Source organism: Rhinolophus ferrumequinum, chromosome 27, assembly GCF_004115265.2.
Source record: "Rhinolophus ferrumequinum isolate MPI-CBG mRhiFer1 chromosome 27, mRhiFer1_v1.p, whole genome shotgun sequence".
NCBI classification, from domain to species: domain Eukaryota; kingdom Metazoa; phylum Chordata; class Mammalia; order Chiroptera; family Rhinolophidae; genus Rhinolophus; species Rhinolophus ferrumequinum.
This window is the reverse complement of record NC_046310.1, coordinates 17,574,587-17,598,707: the sequence shown is the minus strand read 5'-3', so window position 1 is coordinate 17,598,707 and position 24,121 is coordinate 17,574,587. Positions and strand designations below refer to the sequence as shown.

The 24,121-nt window shown below is 39.4% G+C and overlaps 2 protein-coding genes across 12 annotated transcripts in view; one reads left to right on the top strand and one right to left on the bottom strand.

Annotated features, from left to right (window-relative positions):
- CEP170 (centrosomal protein 170) overlaps window positions 1-4,787 on the bottom strand; it is a 109,768-nt gene extending 104,981 nt beyond the window's left edge. For 3 of the 10 annotated variants that reach the window (XM_033099384.1, XM_033099386.1, XM_033099388.1), the window contains exon 1: window positions 4,417-4,655. The gene's annotated coding sequence lies outside the window, so the exon portion shown is untranslated. Of the gene's footprint in view, window positions 1-4,416 lie in introns of all 10 variants that reach the window. The other 7 variants (XM_033099391.1, XM_033099392.1, XM_033099389.1 and 4 more) reach the window with 5 other exon arrangements.
- A 612-nt stretch (window positions 4,788-5,399) lies between these two features.
- SDCCAG8 (SHH signaling and ciliogenesis regulator SDCCAG8) overlaps window positions 5,400-24,121 on the top strand; it is a 206,225-nt gene continuing 187,503 nt past the window's right edge. For both annotated transcript variants that reach the window (XM_033099396.1, XM_033099395.1), the window contains exons 1-4: window positions 5,400-5,606; window positions 16,632-16,784; window positions 17,491-17,576; window positions 21,333-21,446. In XM_033099396.1, coding sequence (XP_032955287.1) covers window positions 5,540-5,606; window positions 16,632-16,784; window positions 17,491-17,576; window positions 21,333-21,446 — 420 coding nt within the window. In that variant the 5' untranslated portion in view covers window positions 5,400-5,539. The remainder of the gene's footprint in view (window positions 5,607-16,631; window positions 16,785-17,490; window positions 17,577-21,332; window positions 21,447-24,121) is intronic.

Sequence of the window (24,121 nt, the reverse complement as noted above, 5' to 3'; positions counted from 1 at the left end):
AAAGAGTTAACACAATTTTATATTGTAAACACATGCGTATGGCTTGAATGAATTAAGGAAGGGGATAATTTTACTACGCTGTATTCAGACCATGACTGCAGAATTAAATATGGAAACCAAATCAGAAAAAAAAAAATAGCATTGACAAAATTGATTGAATTTAGTTGACAGAGATGAGAAAGGTAAAGGAAACAATGTCATATGAAGTTATAGGGGTTATAATATTTAATTTAGAAAAGAGAAAACCTAGCAGAGACCCACTATATTAAGAAGAACCTTACTGTATTATATTAAGAACCTTACTGTATCTCACTCATAAAGACAGAACTGCAACCAATCGGAAGAAGTTATAATACATAGCTCCGCAGGTACTACCATGTTTCCCCGAAAATAAGACCCAGCTGGACAATCAGCTCTAATGCAAGACCCAGTCTTATTTTACTACAATATGAGACTGGGTATAATATATAATATAATATAATACATAATATAACATAATACTGGGTCTTATTTTACAATAACATAAGACTGGGTCTTATATAAGTAAGACCTTTCTATACTTTTCAAAAGCTAAATAAGCCATCCTATGCCAGTTTGTTCATGAAGTCTTGTCTTGGAGAAGCTGGATTCAGTAAGTTCTCCAGAGATATTAGAAGTACGTGGCACATTGTATGACATGACTTCTACTAAAGTCTCCTGTAATTCTAAAATTTTGTGAATCAGAAGGGAATAAATGTTGCCTTTTAAACTTACTAAAAAACATGAGTGGAAAGAATTTTAGCTTTAGTTGAAAAGACGAAGGTTCAGTTATAGGTTCTACCTCTTACTAATGTGTGACACAGAGGCAAAATTATTCACTAACTCTGGGTCTCAAATATTCTCAATTTTAAATGTGTAAAATAATACCTTACTTACAAGACTGCTACATGAATTATACACACACACACACACACACACAAAGACATAGTCTGGCACATAGTAGGTGCTTAATACATGGCAGGTATTACCCATTTGTTCAACAAATATCATGTCCCAAAAGGTAATATTTTCTATATTATTTATTAATTACTAATATATTAAATAATGACATTCTCTGCTGTCTAATTTTTTTGTTTTTAAACCTAAGCAACGTATGCTTGGGATTCTTTTCCACTTCTATGCTTTGTACAATCCCTACTTGTATATAATTTCTGTAAGGTTTTCTTTAACCTTTTTGTTGGTATCCTTTCTACCTTTGTTTGACATAAAGGTAAGCTTTACCTTCAGTACATGTTAGCTATGTTATACATTTTGGATACATACGTGTCTACACATATCCACACACTGTTGCACAATTATTTCAACTAACTGGACTATATATCCAGTTTAATCAACCCTACTACCAGACATGGATGTTTTCTTCTTTTGTATCACTCATACTGGCTAACTCATTGCTGAGCACTTCCCTCAAGAAATGTATGAGTAAATAAATTAAAACTCATTCCACCAAGGGTAACTGAGTATTAGAAATCTTGGTTATTAACCAAAGTTTATGAAATAAAGATGGTTTCTCCCCGTAATAGGAAACCCATTTCTTACTGAAACCCACCAAGATTTAATGCTCCAGCCAGTATTATTTATCCACCAAGGATTTTTCAGATAGTATGTAACTGCTTTTGTTATACTTCCTGTGTAATTTGCAACTGTACGGATATTTTAGTTGGCAACTTAGTATCATGCTATCTGTTAGATATTTATTAGGATAGCTTAACACTGCTAGTGTTCACCACAGAAAAGAAAAAACATCATTACTCACTAATTAAAATAGAAAAAATTATTTTTCAGAAATACATTTTGTTGAATTAAAAACATGTTGACAACTTTATACATAGACAGTATTCAGTACCAGATGAGTAATATTTGATTACTATCAGATGTAACAATAAAACAAATTTTTTTTCCAGTGATAAAAGGAAACAAAAACCTGATACTTGGAACAAATAAATCACTATGCAGAGAATTTTTTTTATACCATCTTGATATTTGTATCAAAAGGCATAATGTATAATAATTTATATATTTTATAGTATAAATTTCATCATTCTAATGCTAAGATAAAAAAACATGTAGATGGTTATTTCCATACAAAATCATTTTAGAACACCACAAAATTTACCAGTAAAATACATTTTAAGTTTGATTTAACATAATTGCACATACTGAATTTAATTACAGATTATTTTTAAGTTGAAATTCAGAGAAACATTAATAAATTGTTTTAAAAGTCTATTAAAATGCTATGTAGGATAAAAATGATAAGAACAAGAAAGGACTTTATGGCAAAATCAACTCAATAAAAAACATAAATTTAATTTTGATAAAAAGTTCCAAGTTATTTCTCAAAAGGTAAATTCTCGTTTAAGTTTAATATAATCCATTAATCAAAGAAAAATGGACTTCATAGTTTCTTGTTATGTGGCAATTTTTAACAGAGTTTATAGACCTGATCATACTATAAACTACTTCTGAATATCCGGAAATAATATTAAAATATGGTTTCTAATAAGTAGTAGGGAAAAATAATCCATTTCTCTTTTTATGAAAAGCCCATGTTATAGTATCTTTTCCTATAACAGTAAGTTAATTCATAAAACTAAAGTTTCACTTCAGTAGAATTACTATTTTTACTTTACAAAGAAAAGGATTAGATTAATACAACTGGGGTGTCAATGAACTTGATTGTTTGTCACAGACAAGCAAAGAGACTGTAGAGCAGCTTTCCGTAAATGTCCACAGGGTAGGGGGCTACTGGAAGGAGCACTCCGCAGCACACACCTTGGTTTTATTTGGCTTTGCCTTTCATTAGCAGTTTGGCTTGGACGGACAGTTACCTTTCCAAATTTTAGTTATCTTCCTCTGTCTCTGTCAAGTGCACTTAGTCTCTTCAGTTTTAAAAGACCCTAATTATGCAATATCTATAAAGTTAGGAAGAACAAAAAGCAACCCTCATATAACTCAAAAAAATAATAATAATGCAGAACATACAAAACGGTTTGTAACTTGCAATGTAATATTTCCAGAGCTGAATTCGTAAATCTTTGAAGCATGTCCAGCTAGGATTCTATCAGTAAAGACTTGGATACTGTATTCATAATGGAACTCTCTCCTCTCACATTATTCCTCCACCTGCTCCTCCCCTCCCTGCTTCATTCCTCCTTTTAAAACCAGCAAACGGTTGGAAACATTGGAAGCTTCAGGATCAAATCATTTTAAAAGATGCATCTTCAATCAAGTGTATCACCTGCTTCCCCACATTTCTCTCTAACGGGAGTGAATTTTCACAAAGAGAATACAAGCATGAATAAAACTAAGCAGAAATGGACCAGGTCTGTTTTTTGTTTGCTTCGATTGCTTAAATACACAAAACGGCAAGACGGAGCCTTAGCTATTCCCGTAGGAACGTGAATGCATTTACCCACCCAATGAAAAAACAATCCTGCTGCTTCACTTCCCTGCTACACAATAGCTTCGTCGTCAGGCCCTTCCTAGTCCAGGCTTCATCGTCATCTAGCAATTTTATATTGATCACTTTGGCAATGCTTGCACAGGCACTGTCCGTGTCTTCCAGGAGCTTTCATTCTTCAAATAAATAACAGTCTACTCAACACCGAAAAATAGAGATTCTACAAATTCCACGTCTTCCCGCCCAGTGTTAGGCAGCGCTCATAATTTTCCCCCTTGGGGAATAACACGAAGGGAACCGTACCCACACCCCACGTTTGAATCTCAGGACAATGAAACCGACAGGAAGCCACGCTCTGCTCCCGGGGGCTGACTCCCGAGCCAAAGCTCCCGCGGGGTCCGGTCGCCTGGCAGGGTGCGTGACACCACGTCTTCCACGCCCTCCGAGCGCGTCCGAAAGGCTCCTCGCCTGACCTCCCGCCAACCACCCCACAGCCCAGAACCAACCACAAAAAAGGATCGGCGCTGTTAGCTGCTCCCAGCCGGGGAAACAGCACTTCCCCAGCGGCAGCGCGGCCATTCCCTCCGCGCCCCTCGCGCTGCCACGGCGGATGGGGGAGGGCTGCACAAAGCCCCGAGAGAGCTGAAATGATTCCGTACGTTCCGGCGAAGGGGCGGAGGCGGCCACGGGCCGGGAAAGCCGCGGCCGCAGCACCGAAGGGCCGGCGGGTGGGGGTGGGGTGAGGGTGGGGTGGGGAGACGAGGGCTGGCCCGGCCGAGCCCCCGGCCGGTGCGTGGGGGTGGCGGCGCCGCGAGGAGCATCCGGGAAGCGCCCCCGGCCCCGCCCGGCCCCGCACCCTAGCCCCGCCGCAGATCGCGGCCCGAGCCCCCGCTGCAAACCCAAGGAAGAGGATGTGGAAAGTGGCCGCGACGGGATCGGCAGCGCCTAACCCAGCAGTTGAGCGCATCACTTACCCCTCACCGCGGAGAGAGGGACCGGACGGGGGAGGCGGGGCGCGTCGCGTCCCGTGAGTCTCTCGCACGCCGTCCTCCCCCCACACTGTCGTCGTCGTTGCCGCTGTCGTCGTCGTCGTCGTCGTCCCGGCCGCTGTGATCGAGCTCCCGGCCCCTCAGCTCCGCTGGGCACTAACGTTATTCCACACACGCCCCACACATAGCGGTAACGGCAAAGAGCGGCCGCCTAATGCGCAGGCGCTTGGAGAAAGGGCGAGCAGCCCGGCCCTACCCCCTTCCCGGCTCAGTCCCAACGATCGCTTACTGCGCAGGCGCCAAAAACAGACAATGAAAAGGGGCTGTGCAGAGGGTCTCGCCGCAGGGTTTTACAGCTGCCTACTGCGCAGGCGTGCCTCAAAGACCAGCTTGAACAATGAGGAGGACCCCAACTTTAGCAGGGACGGCTACCAACGAGGACTACCGTTCCCAGCGGGCAGTGCGCCAACCCCAAGTGGAGGTCGGGTGGCTGGGCATGCTAGGATTTGTAGTGTCAGCCGCCTTTCACAATCTAGGCTCTTTGGAATATTTAGAGCGTATTTCTCTTGAGAATTTGTCTGTTTTGGCAAATGTCGTGGCTGAAGAGTGTTGAGCTTGTTATTTGCGTCCTTGAAAATCTTCAAGAATCGACTGCATATTAGCAAATTGCTTAGAAAAGTCAAGGCCTTCTGCGAGCCCTTTCTGTCATTTTGGGTGGTCCAAACAGTAGGATGGGATGAAGGCAGGACTAAATCAGGAAAAGGGCGGAGCTTCCGAGCAGTCTCTTGGCAACCGGATCCGGCCACCAAACGGCCTGAGCTGGCTCTGGGAGCGCAGTGCCCTCTGGGAATTGTAGTGTAGTCAGAAGGTCTCAGAAACTTGGACACTGCAGGCTCGGAGTCTGAGAACCACAACTCCCGTCATCCACCAAGAGGGCTAGTAGGGGGGAAGAACCCCCGCGAGCCCGGTCCGGGGTTCCATGCTCCCCATTGACAGCAGCGGCAGGAAGCTGGCGGGTCCACCCGGGGCGCTAAGGCCTCCTGTTCTCGGAGGGGAGAACATTGGACTATTCCCCACGTAACTCCCATCTCTGATCCTGAGTCTGTACATGGCGAAGTCCCCGGAGAACTCTACCCTGGAGGAGATTCTGGGGCATTATCGACGGAGTCTCCGGGGTGAGTTGCTCCGAACCTCCGTGCCCCGTGGTACCAGGGCCTAGTGGGCGGGAGCTGACTAGGTGTGTTTCCTATCACCTTGGTTCGGCCTCAGCCAGGATGCAGAGGAAGAAGATGGATGTTGCTGTTGAAGGATGTTTTTGAGGAAGAATGAGATCGTTTGTGTTTTTACTGTTAACCATTAGTGTTTCCCTGGTTCCCTTACTACCTGAACCAACTCTCTGATCTTGATTTAGGCATCTTTCTCACCCAGCGCCAGCAGAACCTGTTGAACGGCTCTATGCCACTTTTGCACATTTCCCATACTTTGCTCTTTAATGAGTTCCTGCTACACACTATTTACACATTCACAGTACGGTGTAGTGGATTGAATGATTTATTGGACCAGGAAAAGAAAGCACTAATAATTATTTTAATCACAACAGCTCTATTTAGTGCTCTAGGCTATTTACATACATTATATCATTTAAAACTTAAAACAACCTTATAAATATCCCTATTTTACACATGGGGAAATAAATGGAGGTGCAAAGACGATAAATCAGGACAAAGCCCACACAGCTGCTTAGTGGCAGAGACAAATCTTAAAGTCAGTCAGGCCTGTCTTAAAAGCCTATATTTTTCTTTATGAATCCTGTCACAATTACTATTACTTACTAAAACCATATTTAGTTAATTCAGATTTTTTTTTTTAGTATGGCACCATATGAATGAGTATCTATAGAACTGAAGATTGTATTCTGTCACCTTGGACATATATAACATTTAAAAACCTTAGTTCTGTTCCCCCCCCCTCACTATTTCCCCTTCTTTTTAGCTCCTGTAAACCTCTGTTTTACTTTCTGTCTCTATCAATTTGCCTATTCTAGGTACCCCATCTAAGTGAAATCATACAATATTTTTTCTTTGATATCTGGCTTATTTTACTTAGCATATGCCTTCAAATTTCATTCATATAAAAGTGTCTTTGTGTGTAATGAGATGGCTGGTGTCTGAGAGCCCCTAGGCAGCTTCAGGATTGGGGCCGGTCGCTAGAAAGACCCAGCCACAATTACAGGGTTGGAACTTTCAGCCCCATTCCCTAGTCTCCATAGAGGGGAGAATGTGGAGATTGCGTTAGTCACTAATCTAATCGTATTTATGTAATGAAACCTCCATAATACCCTCCAAACAACAGGGTTCAGAGAGCTTCCCAGTTGGTGAACCCATCCATGCGCAGGGATGGCGATGCACCCAGAGAGGGCTTGGAAGCTCTGCACCCCATCCCCATGTCTCACCTATGCATCTCTTCCATGTGGCTGTTCTTGATTTGTACCCCTTTATAATGAACCAGTAATAGTAAATAAAGTGCTTTCCTGAGTTCTGTGAGTCATTTTAACAAACAGTAGAGCCAAGGAGGGGGTTGTAGGAACCCTTTGAATTTATAGCCAATCAGTCAGAAGTACTAGTGATAACCTGGGACTCGTGACTGGCATCCGAAGTGGAGGTAGTCTTGCGGGCCTGAACCCTTCAGTTGTGGAAGCCCTCTTTGGGTGCATTGCCATGCCAGCACATGGATGCAGTCACCAACTGGGAAGCTCCAGTTCTGTTATTTTAAAGTGGAAGTTACGGTGTCGTCTACAGGGTTGTTGTGAGAAGCAAATGAAATAATCCATATAAAGCAATAATTTTGAGACTTTCTTTTTTTTTTCTTTTTACTGTCACTCATCAGTAAAAATACATTTTATATGGGACAAATACGTAAACTAAAAGAAAAGTTTCATTAAAAAATACTAAATGTAATGCACTCTATTTTCTCTTCTGTTGCATTTTCTTAACCCTCTAGGTCATGACCAACAGTTTTAAAAAATTATGTAAAGCATTTAGAACACTGATTCACTTATTAATTGAGTGCCTACTGTGTGTTAGGCATACTAGGTCCTGGAGATACATAAGGAACTAGACAAAGTCCCTGTCCCCTTGGAGCCTCTGGATTCGTGGAGGAGAAAGACAATAAACAAAATAATTACAGATTACTAGGAAAGACAATAAGGGTAAAGATCAGTGGTTGGCATATAAGAAGCACTAATTAAATGTTAGCTGCTATTTATAATTGGTACCTGCAACAAAGGGAAGGTTTTTCAAGAAGATTAGAAAGTTTATTTTCAAGTGACTCTAGATTTTGTAAGAGTTATTATTTATTGTTCCCACCTGTCAGCAGTGTTACAAACTGTCAACACTGTGAGTATTCAAACTGCAAGAGTAAAATAATTGGTCTTAATGAATATCTTCATCATCCTAGTGATGTTTCAAGAACTTTTAGATACAGAAATAACCACTTCTAACTTTCATTTGAAAGCAAGAAAAATACTGTGCACAATGATAATGTGAGTGATTCTGTTTAATTTTTGAGGTTGGCAAAAAATTTTTGTTTTCCATTATAAGTATCTCCTAATGTTCTTCCTTCTTTGACCTTATTTTGAACTTTTATGTAAGTATTAGAGGCCATTTAATATTAGGCATTTTGATGCAATGGTTAATTTAAACTAATGTTAGAGTACTACTGTGTTTAATACCCATGATAATGCTTTCAGTAATTACAAAGTGAAGAGTTTTTATTCAAAGCTAATACATTTTAAAATAAGTTTTAAATTTAGTGTGCTAACAATGTGATAGTGAAAACATTTATAATCAAGAGCAGACAAAGCAGAGAAAAAAGTTTACTTTAAAAAAAAATGTTTAGTGACCATTTTAACAATGAATCAAGAAATGGAACCTGATTTTTCATGGGTTTCCAGGACTTATTTTATTATTTATTTAGTAGCATTGTTTATTTTTACATTTATTTAGTTTATATAACAGCTCATGGACGGAAACAAAACAAAGCGAACTTTGAAGGGAAGCACAGTCAGAAGTTCTTCACTCCATACATATAAATTACCCCCTTTTAAGTAGGATAATTCCTTTTAAAGTCAACATTTGTGTTTCAGAACAAAGTATGGTGGCATTATTTTATATGTAGAACTTCATTTTGAGTGTTTGTGCCTAATAACTTGAAATTGTGTTCTATACAATCAGACAAAATGCAATTTAAAGTTTCTTTGCTTTGTTTTGTTGGTTTGTTTGGTTTTGTCTATCTGCCATTACTTCCCCAAAATGTCTTGCCTAGTTCTTGTTTAGAGAAAAGGCTGATAAGCATTTGTAGTCTTTCCTCACAGGTTACTCCTCTGGTTTTTAAATACCTATACCTGTAATCATTATTTGTATACCTTCATTTATATTCAGACAGCAAGTAACCACATAAAAATGCAAAATGCTTTCACAAGTTTCCATTTTTTATAGCTTTGCCTCATTTCTTCACTTTAAATATAATTTTCGGTATTACAGTATATTAAGAATTTGAAATTCTGATGTGAAAGCGGAGTCAAAGTTCACTTTCTTGCTTTTAAAACCTGAGTGTACGTCTTGCCTCTCCTTGACTCTGATGAGCCCAGAGCAGCCATGGAAATAGAGAGCCCATTTCACACTCCACCCTCACGTCTTATCCTTTCCCTTACACTTTTCAGATATATTCATTGTTTGCCCCCTGTAAGGATATCTCCTGCTTTTGGTTGTCTATGCCCCCGCTGCAAGAAATTGGGCAGGTTTAATGACATTCCTTCAAAGTTAGAGTTCTGACATAAAAATTAAAAGACCTCATTACCCCAAAATCTGTAATATTATCCCTCCACGGTAGATGATATGAAAGTTTCCAGTGGGGTAATAAGTGAGCATATTCCAAGTATCCTGGGAATCACAGAGCTTAACATAGAACTGGAAGTGACTTGGAAGGGCTCCTGGCAGTATGGTTAGGTGTTCATTCATTCCACAGGCAACTGTAATTCAAGACCTGCAGAATGGCTGAGAACTATATTGATAACTGGAGAGAAGTGCAAATGCCCCTCCTCTAATTTACATTCAACACATCCTTGTACAAGGCCGTGAGGTATAAAATAAAGCAGTTTGTAGCCAAGAAAGGGTTAGAAAAACCAGAATAATGGGCAATCCAGGCTGTTCAAGTTCTGTACACTGGAATGTAAGGATATGGTATTAGAAGGAGAGAACTTGCTAGAAATGCAATGTCCCAGCCTTAATAACAGAATCATGTCTAGTCTGTTGCTACAGTGTTAGCTATGAACACAGTTTTATCAAGACCTGAATACATGACTCACCTATTCACCTAGCTACCTTTGGTTGGGTGGGCATAAAGAAATATGAAACAAACTTGTACAGTGCTAGGAATACATCATTTATTTTCCATATACATTTTCTATCCTGGTTCACCCTTTCCTCTTCAGCATTTCAGTGTTTCAGGCTCTAGACTCAATTTATGGACAAATATGATGGAGAAGAGAATGTGGAACTAGGAGCCACGTCGCTGAACTCTTACAGTTGCTTTGCTGATAACCATCTGTCACCTCAGGCAAATAAATAAACTGCTCGTGGATTCTTGGTCTTCATCTGTAAAATAAAGTTTGGACTAGATTTGGGAATTATTGCCTTTAGGAGCCAAATAGATGACAGTATGTATGAATGCGTCAGTGGAAGGCACTAGGGAATGGTGAGGCGTGTGGCCAAACTGGGCAGTTGATGCTTTTTCTAAAAACAATCCAGTTTCTTGTGCCCTCCCTCTTTTCTTTCTTCCCTGTTTTTCTTCTCCCTTCTTCCCACAATGTGCTGGCCAAGCAAGACACACGTGAGAGCCTGGTTGTCACCCAGGTATCACTCTCAGACCCCTGGATCTCTAATGTCTCTTCCATCAACACTGGGTTGGGCCATGTGAATGATAAAGGTTATGTTTTTATTTAATAAAAATAAGAGGAAGGAATGGAACTAGTTCACAGAAAGCAAAAGGTTGAAAAGGGAATAAAGTATGTAATTTGGGGGTGATCCTTTTCTTTGTAAATTGATCTAATTTGAGAAAACCGAAGATAATGTTGATGTTCTATGTTTTACTTGTATGTGATTGACACATCTCTGCAGAGCCTACAAAGAGTGCTTTTCCTTCCAGGGAAGGGCTCACATCTGTAGAAGGCCTGCATTAATCTTACTAGCCAATAATTTGGTCACCGAATTAGCCAGCAGTGATATCATGTGGACCTTTGACACACTTACAAAACGTGTGTAACTTAAGCAAAAGTTCTTCTTTTTCTCAGTTTTACTCATCAAATTTGTGTTTCTTCTTCTTTTCTCTCCCCCTCTCTCCTCCTGCAATTCCTCCTCCTCTTCCTTTTCTAATTTTTTTGCTTAAATGTTTCCTGAATATTTTTTATATTCTTTGCCATATACAGTATATGTATATACATATATATAAGTATATATATACATACACACACACACACCATGTTTCCCTGAAAATAAGACCTAGCCGGACCATCAGCTCTAATGTGTCTTTTGGAGCAAAAATTAATATAAGACCTGGTATTATATTAATTTTTGCTCCAAAAGACACATTAGAGCTAGGTCTTATTTTTGGGGAAACACGGTATACACACACACACATTCTCCACAGCTAACATTTGCTTATTTGTTTGTTTTATTATCACTCTCATTGACACCAAAAGAGGCAACCATATAATAAAGCCTTTGGAAACATTCGTTATGAAATGACAAAATTATTTTGTTATTTCAGTGCAGACTGAACCATCATTGTTTTCTAAAATTTAAAGAACTGGTATGCTTTAGCTCTTAATAAATAAGGATTGGTAATGCAGATACAACTTGTAAATATCTGAGTTCCTTTTTCTGCTTATCAACTCATATGGCTTTTCTTAGTAGTTTTAACTTTTATGATTATTTCTTTTACCAGAATAAGAGAAAGCCAGTAGAATTCCAGGTTTCCTTCCCTAAAACAAGCAAAAGACAGGACTCCACCACCAAAAAAGGGTGATTTCCAAGTAACTAGTGACCCGTGGAATCATCTACACCCAAACAATAGTTCAGTGTTATGAAACTGTAAGGGCATTTTCCCATGTTCTTGGACACAAAAAGAGATTTAGTTGTTCTCAAGCTATTGAGATACTGACAATGATTATATTCTATCTTGGGATGTTTAAAAGACTTACGCTCTGAGCGTTTACTCGGTCTGTGCTAAGGTTTTTTACCTTTTCACTTAACGATGCTGCTTTCAGGGTCAAAAGGCAGAGAAAGCTTGAAGTGCACCTGCGCACTTGCCAAAGCAACCTTGAGTTTGGTGGGGCTTCATCAAAGCCCCCTGGACTATTTAAAGGCATGATCACCTCCAGTAGCTCTGAAAAAATAATGGCCTTAGAGTATAACTATTGTTTCATGTGGTAGGCCTTGAAATGAAACGAATTGAAGATGAATTCCAAGTTCTTGATTCCAGTGGATATAGATATAACACCTTCTCTTGACAGCTGGCTTTGAAGCACTCCAACACCACTGCTGTGCCAGAGTAGCTCACTGCCCTACCCACTTTTCCTCAAAAGGTACCTGCAATTAAAATGCAGTAATGTGGTAGGTTTGAGGCAAAGTCCTCAAGACTAAACACTGGATGTCTTCTTTAATTAATCTAAACCAGTGGTCCTCCACCAGGGCGATTTTTCTGCAGTTGGTAATGTCTAGAGACATTTTTGTTTGTCACACTGGAGAGGGAGTGAGTGCTCCTGGCACCTAGTGGGTAGAGGCAGGGATGCTTGCTAACCACCCACAACACAGCCCCTTAAAACAAAGAATAATCAGGTTCACAGGTCAATAGTGCCGCGGTGGAGAAACCATGTTCCCGAAGTAGCAAGGCTTAGCTCATAGCCCTTGCTCTTCCAGAATCATACTGGAGAGTAATTATAATTAAGGATTTAGATTGTATTAGCTGGTGATTTTGCCTGGCTTCTGCCAGTCTGGCTATGATTACGTCTTTATCAATGGAAAGTGACAGGTGCATAAGTCCTCCCAGTTGGTGCCAAAAAAATACCAGGTGTATCCCTCATAATGCATCTAGCCAATCTCCTTGATTTGCCAGCATCCATACATCATTGATGATCTTCCAGACACTGCTTTCTTAAGATGTTTACATTCTTGTTCGGATTATCTTTCACTCCTGGCGCCAACTACTTGAGCACATTTGTCAGCTCTTAAGAGTCTTAGGGTAGCATTTTCTTTGAGATTTTTTTAGTTTCTGTGTACTACTTTTAATCTCTTTCACTACTGTCATTGCCGTTTACAAAGCTGGCTTTGCCTGACTTTGGATTATGCTGTTTCTATCTTGGTCGTGCTACCTGTCAGTCCCCTAGTAAACAGGGACAGCTATCTTCTGAACTAGGCTGAGGCCCAGTCAAGTGTGGCCAAACCCATGTATCTCTTATCTCACTGTGGTCTCATTTTTCTGCTTGTCTGCCTTGGTCTAAGCTTGTTTTGAGAACCATGGTGCCTCTCGGATCTCAGCCTAGGGAGGTCTGGCTGATTGCATGTTTTCTCAGAGACAGCTGGGCGCTTCCCAGGGTGTGGTTCTCTTCCCTGTCACCAGGATAATTCTCCTTCCCATCTCCTAGTGCAGATGGGGAATGTAGAAATTAATAATTCACAGTATGTGTATAAGTGCTGATCCTTCCTAGCCTGGGATATATTTGCCTTTTGTTCAAAAACATCTTGATGGAGAGAGGCCCCACGGTGAGCTGAGAGTTAGAAGTAGGGAAACTGGATAAGACTGACTTAAATTGTCAGCAGTCAGCAGCTCAGTAACCTTTTCAGTGCTCCTTGTACTGGTTGATGTTTGGATAGTGGACTAGCAGAAAAATTATTTACTTACACATGTTCATGTGATTTTGCGGGACCCAGAAGTCCTATTTGTATTTGTATTCATAATTAAGTTTATATTCAGCTCATGGTTGGTGCTGGAGAGAAAAAAGCAGGATGTATTGTGAAATACCCTTTCTGTCCTCTCAGGGGAGAAGAGGAAATGAGTATTCTTTCCTTCTGTCTCTCGGTTATAGGCAGTTAAAGCTTTGCCCATTCCCAGTGGGATAGGAAATAACTGGAACATTCTATCTGATCTGGTTTCCTTATGTGCAAGCAGCAGGTAACTGCATCTGGGGACGAGTGTTCTCACTAAGGATTATGGGGCCTTCAGTTGCAATGGCTCCTGTTGGAGAGCAATGGGGTTTCCTTTGTCTTAAATCAAGTGAGCATTATTATTCTTTAGGATTAACTATATCTGTCTGTTAAGTGTATAATACGTGTTTTGAAGTGACTTAAAAATATCACTTACTCCTTGGTTTTAGTTTTAGGACACAGTTCTTGCAAATTCTTTCTCTTCCTCTCTGACCCTGGTAAGTGAAGTCATTGGTTGCAAAAAAAACCTCAAGCCTTGTGTATCACTTTTCTTTGAGGGAGCTGTTGAATTCAATATCTCTGTATTTCACATAATACTATTTTCCTAGTGCAATTTAACACATCCTCTTTGTTATACATTTTAAAGGATTAAACAAAACATTAGAAAAGGGATTAAATGGGCTCATAAAACTCTGCCATCATTGTAATCTGAGAGAACTCTACCAATAGGGATTTTCCTCTATGCAAATTTTTTCATATATTCTTTCTTTTTCCTAATATAGCTTATTAAATTTTAGTCAGATTAGGTATAAATAAATAAGTATCCTTTGTCTGAAAGTTGAAGTCATTTGATAGTTCCACGAGCACACTTTTAATGTTAGTCAAACCCTGTTTCCTTTCTAATGGATGCAATAAAGCTAAGTGGTGCTTTCTTCATAGGTTTGAGTGCATAAATCTAAAGCTCTGAGCTGAATTGCTTATCAGGTAACACTTTGATTTTCCTTTCCCATTAGCAAGTTTCTTTAGAAAATACTGAGTTATTGGGAAACTATTGCTGTTGCTTATGTTGCTAAAATCAGGAATGCATCTTCTCTGGACTTTTTCTTAAACTCATGATGAGTAAGAGGAGGCCAGGCTAGGTTAGTAATCGGCACCAAATTCCTGTTAGAGGAAATAGGATTGGTATGGAGAAAAATGTAGCGATAAATTCACTGGGTCTCTTGTGTAAGTGAGTAATAGAATTTCATTCTGTTAGCATTGAACCCTGACCTAAAAGACTGGTTCTCTTTTGTTTAATCAAGGTAGAAAATGAGTTTCTGTAAGTGAAGAGCCTACCTTAGCTATTTTGTAATATAGGGTATATTTTCTTCTACTAAGTTATGGTTATTTTTTCTGTTCCATTGAAATGAATGAGCTTGGAGAAAATGGAATCTGTTTTACAAGGTCCTGTAGGATATATGTTATAAATATACTCTCAGTGGTGATTGGTAATGAAAACGTAGGTGTTTCGTTGCTTTCTTAGGGTTCCCATTTAGGTCGTAAGGAATCGGATCTTTTTCTCCTGAGGACATAGGAAGAAATAGGTCTAAATTATCGAAGAAGGGCCTCAGTCAGAGGAGAGTAAGAACTTCACTGCCATCATTGTTTTGAGTTGCTCTTATGTAGGGAAAGTACCATCTCCTCTGAAGAACTTCAAATGGTTTAGATTGAATCCATTTGAAATAGTTAGATATTAGCTGTACATGAACTTGTGTGGGAATTCATCTTTTTCTAACAAATTTCTATGATATAGAAACATATATATGGTAAATTAATGCATTAAAAATTAACTTTCAAACACAGATGTCAAAATTTGAAAATGGTGACTGAAATCTGGGTCCCAGCTCTAATACAGGAAAATTTTGTTATATGTATTGTTTTCTGGATTGGAACCAGTGAATTTAATCATAAGATTAGAAGAAACAATAAGAAGTTTAAACCTGAAAACTTAACTGGACCTTAATGAATGAAATTGCCAATTGATTGCCCAGTTCTCCAGTTGTTATTCATATAAAAATATCCATAACGTGGTTAGAATTATTAGTCATGTCATCACTAGTGTCATAACATAGTTCTGTTATTAATGTAAGAGTTGGATCCTTTGCTGAAAATGTTTTGGGATTAGTGTTTTCCTGAATAATTATTTCAGTTATCTATTGCTACATAGCAAAGTACCCCAAAATTTGGTGGCTGAAAGCAACAACTAAAAGCATTTTAGTATCTCTCACAGGTTTGTGGGTTGACTGGACTCAGCTGGCAGGTCTTCCAGTCTCTTTCATACCATGGAGGTTCCACTGGGCTGTTGGCAGAGCTGGGTTTTGCTCCTTCTCCATGTGGTCTCAGGGCCTTTCCTTTCCACATGGCCTCTTCACAGTACCTCCAGCAGGGTAGCCAGACTTCCTGCTTAGTGGCTTAGAGCTCCCCAAAACAGTCATCCTAAGAGGGAGGAAGCAGAGGTGAGACCTGTTCTGGCCTGGTGTAACTTCTACTGCGTGCTATTGGTTAATGCCTTACAGACATGCTCATTTAGACTGTTTATGTTAAGTATGTGCTGGTGAGTTCAAGCTTCAATTCTCGGGTAGTCAGTTGTGCTCACCAAGAGTTTCTACGAGATGTAGTATGGACTGATGAAGGGTTGAGGCTGCCGCCAGAAGCACTTTAGTTATTCAAATTTTGATAAAACCTAGACCAGGCAGTTGGATGTCTCCTGGTGGGGGAGGGACGTCAGGCCCCCAGGGATGAGGAGCCTTCGCTGGGCGGGAGCTCGATGTGGTAGAGTCCCTCCTGTGGGTTCTGCCTTCCTACCCCAGTGTCCCAGGTGAAGTAACAGAGTCTTAGACATTGACGGGAGGGAGAGCGCTTCTCCTGGTTGGTTACTGTTTGAGTGGGTGGATAGGCGAGGAGCTCATCCATTCGATCCTCCTGGCTGATGGTCCTCTAGCTAGTGACTATTCATCACCAAGGTGTCAGGGACCTTAGAGCCCAGCAAGTCTAACCTCTAACCCGTGAACTTACTCTTCTCTCACTTCCTCCAGCGTGTTCCTCAGCAAGCTAGAAACAGAACTCTACCTTTTTCCATTAAGTATCAGAATGATTGCTTCTCCTTTAGAAACTGCCTTGCGTCAGTGTCCATGGAGTCACCCAGATGTCACTGGCCTCACTTTCATCATCTTGTTGCAGAACGTGCAAATAGAAGCATTCTCCACCTGAAATGTGCCCTGAAAGAAGGTGAGGTCACTGTTGGGGAAGATGCTCAGGATCCTTCTTTTAGCCCCGATGAAGGAAATGAAGACACTGGCACTGCCTGGCACGAACTACAGCACAGCCATGTGGGTGAGTGTGAGCGTCAGTCCTAGCCTAGGAGACACATGGGGACTCTTTACACTCCATCCAGTCATGACAGCAGTCTCTCCTCCACTCGACTGTTAGGATTTTATTCCTGAAACACAAAGCAGCTACCATAATTCCCTGGCTTCATTTTTTTTCCTCTGGCTTCTCAATGCCTAAAATGCTGAAGTCCAAAATTCTTAGTAATGTCATAGCAATATTTCTTCACGATGGCTCCAAGCTACCTCTCCATCGTCATTTTTCTATCCTGCTCCCAACCATCCATCTTGGAAGCCAGGCTCTAATCAGACCTACAGTCTGGCTGTGCTCCTATGCTTTTCCACGTGCCATGCCTCCTGCTGGAATTTTCCTCACCCTTTTCTGCTTAGTGATCTCCTGTTCGTCCTTTACAGTATTGTCTCCTCTGTGAAAACAGGCACGATTAGGTGTTGTCTCTTCTTGGAGCCCAACGTATGGCTCTAGATCTACCTATAATTATATTGTTGTACATCTGTAGTGTATCGCTCTTGCCCGTTGAATTCTTAGCTCTTCAGTGGTAGAGATTTTCTCATCTTTATCTTTGAATCCCGCCAATAGCACAGTTCTTGATGTATAATATGTGTTTAAATAGTATTTGTTAGATGGATGCGTGATGATAAATAAACCCTGGATCTCAAACATGGTTAACAAACCCATTGCTTTTGTCCTATAGTGAATCAACTCAAAGCTTTGTTGCACCAACAAGCAACTAAGGAAAGTGAGGTATCTCCATCAAGAAGAGGAAAAATGTCCCCTTTGGTAAGTATCAACATTTGCAACCTTACGAAAGCATTATTTTTGTAACTGTGTTTTAACTTTACAGTGTCACTTTGGTAGTGTATGTTTTGGACAGAGTCTGAACAGGGCATGCTAACAGAGTAAAGCAGGAACAGAAACTACCTTCCCTCTGACTATTCTGGCTGAAGAAGGCACACTTCTACGGCAGATGGAATCCTGACTTTTAAGTTTATTATTCACTTGAAAAATGTGAGTGAGGAAATAGTTTACAGAATGTACTTTGCAACTGTTACCAAATATAAAAAAAAGAACAAAATATGGAAAAGATTAGCCATTTCTTTTTTAGAAGGTTCTATCTGTATTTGATCATTTTTAGAATTTACTTAATTATAATTCTAGCTCTTCCTTGTAATACTCTTTTATTATGAATGTTAAAACCAAAGAATGTAATCTTATTCTACATTTAAAAATATATGGTTATAAAATGGTGCGACACAAGAGGTCATGCTTTATTTCTTCTGAAGTTGTTTTTTATTGCTGATGCTTTCACAGAGTATGTGATTCCTGATTGAAGCAATGTGATATGTTAAAAGCTAAGGTGTGAAGGAAAGACTCGGGTAAGGGAAGCTGAGAAGGAAGGATTTGGCCAGGTTTAAATGGCCAAAATAATAGTGTAGGCCTTAGGTCTATCTAGGGTATGTCACATACTCCCTGGAAGGATATTATGCTTATCTCACAGGGTTTTTGTAATAATAAGATAAGATTATATATTTAAAAGTCTTTGGAAACCTATGAAATATGACACAAATACAGCATGTCATAACAGCAATAACCACCTTACAGTTTCCTTGTGTGTGACAGTTGGATACCAAGGCTAGATGCTGTAATCCATGGAGACATGTCACTTTCCTTTGCTCACAGCTGAGACGCTGTACCATTACCCCCATATTAACCCTTCATTCCTGCTTGACACCTACTTTCATGCTTAATTCCCACTTTAGCGAAATTCCGATAACTTCTATTTCGTATTATAGGTATAAATTATAATTTTAATAAAACATTTCATCATTCGGTGAATTTATTACCATTGACACCTAGTTTCTAGTTTCTTGTGTGTGCTCTCAAGCACACACTGGGTGGGGTACTTTTAAATCGATTAGATGCTATTGCTCAGATTGCTTATTAATGGTTTAAAGATAAAACTGAGCGGTGGTATCACGGAGCTGATTGAAATTGGATAGGCAGGAAGACCTTCAGCAGGAGGGTCATTTCAGTATGTACTTTACAGATACCCAGGTCTGCTCACAGGGAGCTATGTGAAAGAACGGAACTTGGACTCCAAATGTGTACAACCTATATCTATCTAATGATTACTAGTCATAATAATAATGATGAGTAGCTTTTGAAGATGGGACACTTTAGAATGCACTTTTCACAGCCAACGTGACATACTGGAAATATGTGGCTATCGTGAGAGTGAAAGTGAGGCATTGTTGAGATGGAAAATATATCTAGGTATTATTATTATTATTATTATTATTATTATTATTATTATTATTTTAAAATGTGGATATCCACACTATCATAAACCCTTTAAAATTTATATGAATGATTTCTTGTGAACATTTTCCACCTAGTATTTGCTTGAGTTTCTATTTTTTACATAGACTATCTCTTATACACACATAGGAACACTTTATTCATATTTGCCTATATTCCGGACTCATTTCTATTAATATTAATGGCTATAATTCATTGCTTTCTACTTACCACAGATAGTTCATTTACTTTCATTTTCAAATTTCTTAAATGTGCTGAAAAGCAAGACTCTACTTAATTATTCAGCCATGAGAACTGGTTCTTCATCATTTTTTGGAATTTCTAGTGGATTGGGAAACAAAATGGTTGTGTGTCTCATCTCAAGCTTTCTTCCTCTGTGTTTGTCCATTTAACTGCTTGACCCTCATTTTCCCTTTTCCTTATTTCTTCTTTTTTTTAAATATCATGGTATGATACATGATTTTATAAATTTTACCATCCTTTTAGGGTAAGGTAAGATATACGTTACAAGTCAGTTCCAGAAATGCTGCAGAGGTGACCAGAATTCACACTTTGTCTGACGTCTCGTCCCTGGACTCCTCTGTGCAGGGCACCTCTCCATTTCATGTGCACCTGACGTACCCCTGCGAGATAATAGAAAACCTATGGATGGGTCTCTGCCCCTGGTTCCTGGCACAGAGCCCCTAAAACCCTTATAATTTCTTAACTGATAAAAGTACCAGAAGCATCTCTTGTTCTGGTGTTTGATGTTTGACCCCAGTCCTGACACAAGCCTCCTAAAATCCTTGTAAATTCCCAAGTGATAAGAGCACTAGAAGCCTCTTTTGTTGTAATGAGGTGACTCTAGGAGGGCTTCTGGATGGCTTCTGTATGGAGTCTGGTGACCAGGAAAAGCAAGCCATGATCAGAAGTTTGGAATTCTCAGAGAGGAAAGGGGCTAGAAATGGAGTTGATCGTGCCTACGTAAAGAAGCTCCATCAAATCCCACAATATGGGGTTTGGAGAGCTTCCAGGTGGGTGAACATCTCTACGTACCAGGAGGGTGACGCACCCAACTCCATGAGGACAAGCTCCTGTGCTTGGGACCCTCCCAGACCTCCCCCTATATATCGCTTCATCTGGCTGTTCATCCGTATCCTCTGTCATGTCAGTTAATAAACTAGTAAACTGAAGTATTTCCCTGAGTTCTGTCAGCCGCTCTAGCAAATTAAGCAAACCCAAAGAGGAGGTCATGGGAAGCTCAGCTTTATAGCCAATCAGTCAGAAGCACAGGTGACAACCTGGACTTGCGATTGGCATCTGAAGTGGGGTGGGAGCTGTCTTGTGGGACTAATCTGGCGCTATCTCCAGGTAGGTTTGAGTCAAATTGTAGGACAGCCCCCTGATGTCACAGAGAATTGCTTGGTGTGGGAAAAACCCACACATTTGGTGACCAGAAGCGTCAGAAGTGAAGTGTTTTGTGTGACAGTAAAGGAGACACACAGGAGGGAAAGGAGACCCACAGGGCGGGTTTTTCCAACTCAAGTCCTTTGAAGATAGAATTTTACGCATTGACACACACTTGGCATCAAACACTTGTCTTAAAGAATCCCTTCTCTGGGGAGCGGTTCTGCAGCTTTAGCCAGCACTCCTCTTCCGTGGGGCTTTCCTGAAGAGACTTGACCCTTTACCTCAGCATTACTGAATAGGATGTCACATTTTCAAAGGGTTCAAACAGGCAGTTCATCCCCAGCCAATTATACTACCCCAGCATTTTCCCACTGGCCATGTGCTTTTTACAACCGCTTTCACCTTCCATCTTTAAAAAATGATGTTCGATGTCAACTATAATTGAAAAAAAAAAATCATCATGGGGATGTGAAGTACAGCATAAGGAGTATAGTCAATACTATTGTAATAACTATGCACAGTGTCAGATGGGTACCAGACTTATTGGGGTGATCATCACGTTGTGAGGTATATAAATATAAATGTCTAATCACTATGTTGTCTTGTACACCTGAAACTAACGTAATACTGTATGTCAACGATAAAAAAATGATGTTCATATCCCTGAATCTTATCTATTCGTGGAATTTGTAGGATATAGAAATAAATACTATTAGCCACACTATGATCTAGTCTGTTTATATGACATCGGTGCCAAACTGAATATGGGGCTATTAATTGATTGGCTAAATCCAAACATGCTTCATTTATTGTTGTTTTTCCCCTTAGGATTCATCCGAACACGAAGAAACCAACGTGCCTACTGTGCATAACCTCGTCCCTATCATCAATGACCAGTCTCAATACATTCATCACTTGGAGGCAGAAGTCAAGTTCTGCAAGGGAAGTTTCTCATTACAAATTTAAACCTTCCTAAATTAAAATTTACATTAATGATGTCTTGTATGAAAATGTGCTACTATTAGTCTTCATGTGTATAGCAACACACTCAGAATTGCCATGCTTACATGCCGTTTCTGATTGCTTGATTTTCCAGTAGTCCATCCCAAACTATGTCTAATATCTTGATAGTATGATCTCATGTTTCAGAATTATTCCTTTCCACCCCATTTACTTTAGCCCAGCTGATGGCAAATGCTTTGGAATGGTAACACTAATCGTTCCCCCATATTTGTCACCCTCTTGAAGCTGGGGTGGAGCAAGCAGGGATTCTAAGCTACTAGACTAAATCTGTTCCATTGTCAGTATGAAAGTTCTTACCTTGACTTTGAATAAGAATGGCTCATGGGGGTCCTGATAATGATCAAGAAAGCAAATGTGTCACCTACAGCTTGGAACATTAGACAGTTATATTGCTGGACTCTCTGGAGTTTAGAAATTGTCAGTAATGCCATTGGCTTCCCAATGTTATGTTAATGTTTTAGTTTTTCTTTCTTTCATTTTTCAATATCAGTGCATCAGCTCATGTGATATTTTTGTAGTAGTTACCGATACCGTTTTGTATCACATCCTTGCCCTATTTGATGTTGTCAGTGTTGTGGATTTTAGAGTATTGAGATGTGTAGTGGGATCTCATTGTTTTAATTTCAATTATCTGATGACACAGAATGTTGAACTTTTTCATATGTTTATTTTCCATTTATGTACCTTCTTTGATGAGGAATCTGCTCAGGTCTTTTGCTCATTTTTTGATCAGGTTGTTCCTTTTCTTACTGTTGAATTTAAAGAGTTCTTTTTTATTTTGGATACCAGGCATTTATCAGATGTGTCTTTTGAAATTTTTGTCTCCCATTGTGTGGCTTGTCTTTTGATTCTCTTAACAGTGTCTTTCCTAGAGCAGAAGTTTTAAATTTTAACAAAGTCGACATCAATTTTTTTCTTTCACGGATTGTGCTTTTAAGTGTCACATCTAAAAAAAAATTACCAAACCCAAGGTCACCAATATTTTCTCTATTCTTCCTCTCAGTGTTTTATAATTTTGTGTTTTGCATTTAGGTCAATCCTCTGTTTTGAGTTAGTTTTTGTATAAAAAAGATGCATTTTCTTTGCATGGGGATGTCTATTTGTTCCAGGACCATGTGTTGAAAGACTATTTCCATTGAATTGCCTTTACTCCTTTGTCAAAGATCAGTTGACTATATTTGTGAGTCTGTTTCTGGGCTGACTATTCTGTTCCACTGATCTATTTTTCTATTCTTTCACAAATACCACGCTGTCTCGATTATTGGAGTAAGTCTTGAAGTCAGGCAGTGTCAATCCTCCAACTTCATTCTTTTCCTTCAATATTGTGTTGGCTATTCTGGGTCTTTTGCCTCTCTATATAAACTTTAAAATCAGTTTGTCAATTGCCACAAAATAACATACTGGGATTTTGATTGGAATTGTGACCTAAATGTTTAGAAGAGTGTTGTGTAATTGTCAAGTATATTGGTAGTATTCTAGCTGTCTTCCTGTTATTAATTTCTAGTTTAATTCTTTTGTAGTCTGAGAGCATACTTTTTATGATTTCTATTCTTTTTAGTTTAAGGTGTGTTTTTAGGCCCAGAATATGGTATGTGTTGGTGAATGATCTGTGTTAGCTTGGGATGGATGTGTATTCTGTTATTGTTGGATGAAGTAGCCTATAAATGTAAATTATATCCAGTTGATTAATGGTATGCTGTTCATTTCAACTATGTCTTTACTAATATTTTGCCAATCTGCCAGATTTGCTGGATTTGTCAATTACTGATAAAGAGGTGTTAAAATCTCCAACTGAAATAGTGGATTCATCTATTCCTCCTTATGGTTCTAAAGTTGTTCCCAGATGTGTTTTGATGCTCTATTGTTAGGCATATACACATTAAGGATTATTGTCTTCTTGGAGAATTGACCTCTTTATCGTTATGTAATATCCCATTTTATCCCTGATATTTTTCCTTCCTGTGAAGTCTGCTTTGTCTGAAAATAACATAGCTGCTCCAGCTTTCTTTTGATTTATGTTAGCATGGTATGTCTTTCTCTGTCCCTTTACTTTTAATCTACCTGCATCTTTATATTTAAAGTGGGTTTCTTAGAGACAACATATACATGAGTCTTGTTTTTTATTCACTCTGGCAGTCTCTGTCTTTTCACTGGTGTATTCAGACCATGGAGGTTTAATAGATATTAATGGATGGATATTAAATAATATCAACCATATTTGTTATTGTTGTCTATTCATTGTCCTTGTTCTTTATTTCTTTTTGTTTTGTTTTTCACTCTTTATCTGCTATCTCTGGTTTTAAGTGAGCGTTTTATATAATTGCAGTTTTTCTCCTCTCTTAGCAGAAAAAGAGAAGTTGAACTTTTCTTTACTTTTATAAGTGACTGTCCTTGAGTTTGCAATTACATTTACCACTAATCTAATTCTACTTTCAAGTAACACTTTACCATTTCAGAGGTAGGACAAGTTCCTTCTAACAGAGTGTTCTCAATTCTTCCCTCCTGTTGTTTCTAATATTGCTGTTATTCATTTCAGTTATTCATAAGCTATAATCACCAAATTCACTGTTGCTATTATGATGTTGAGCAAACTG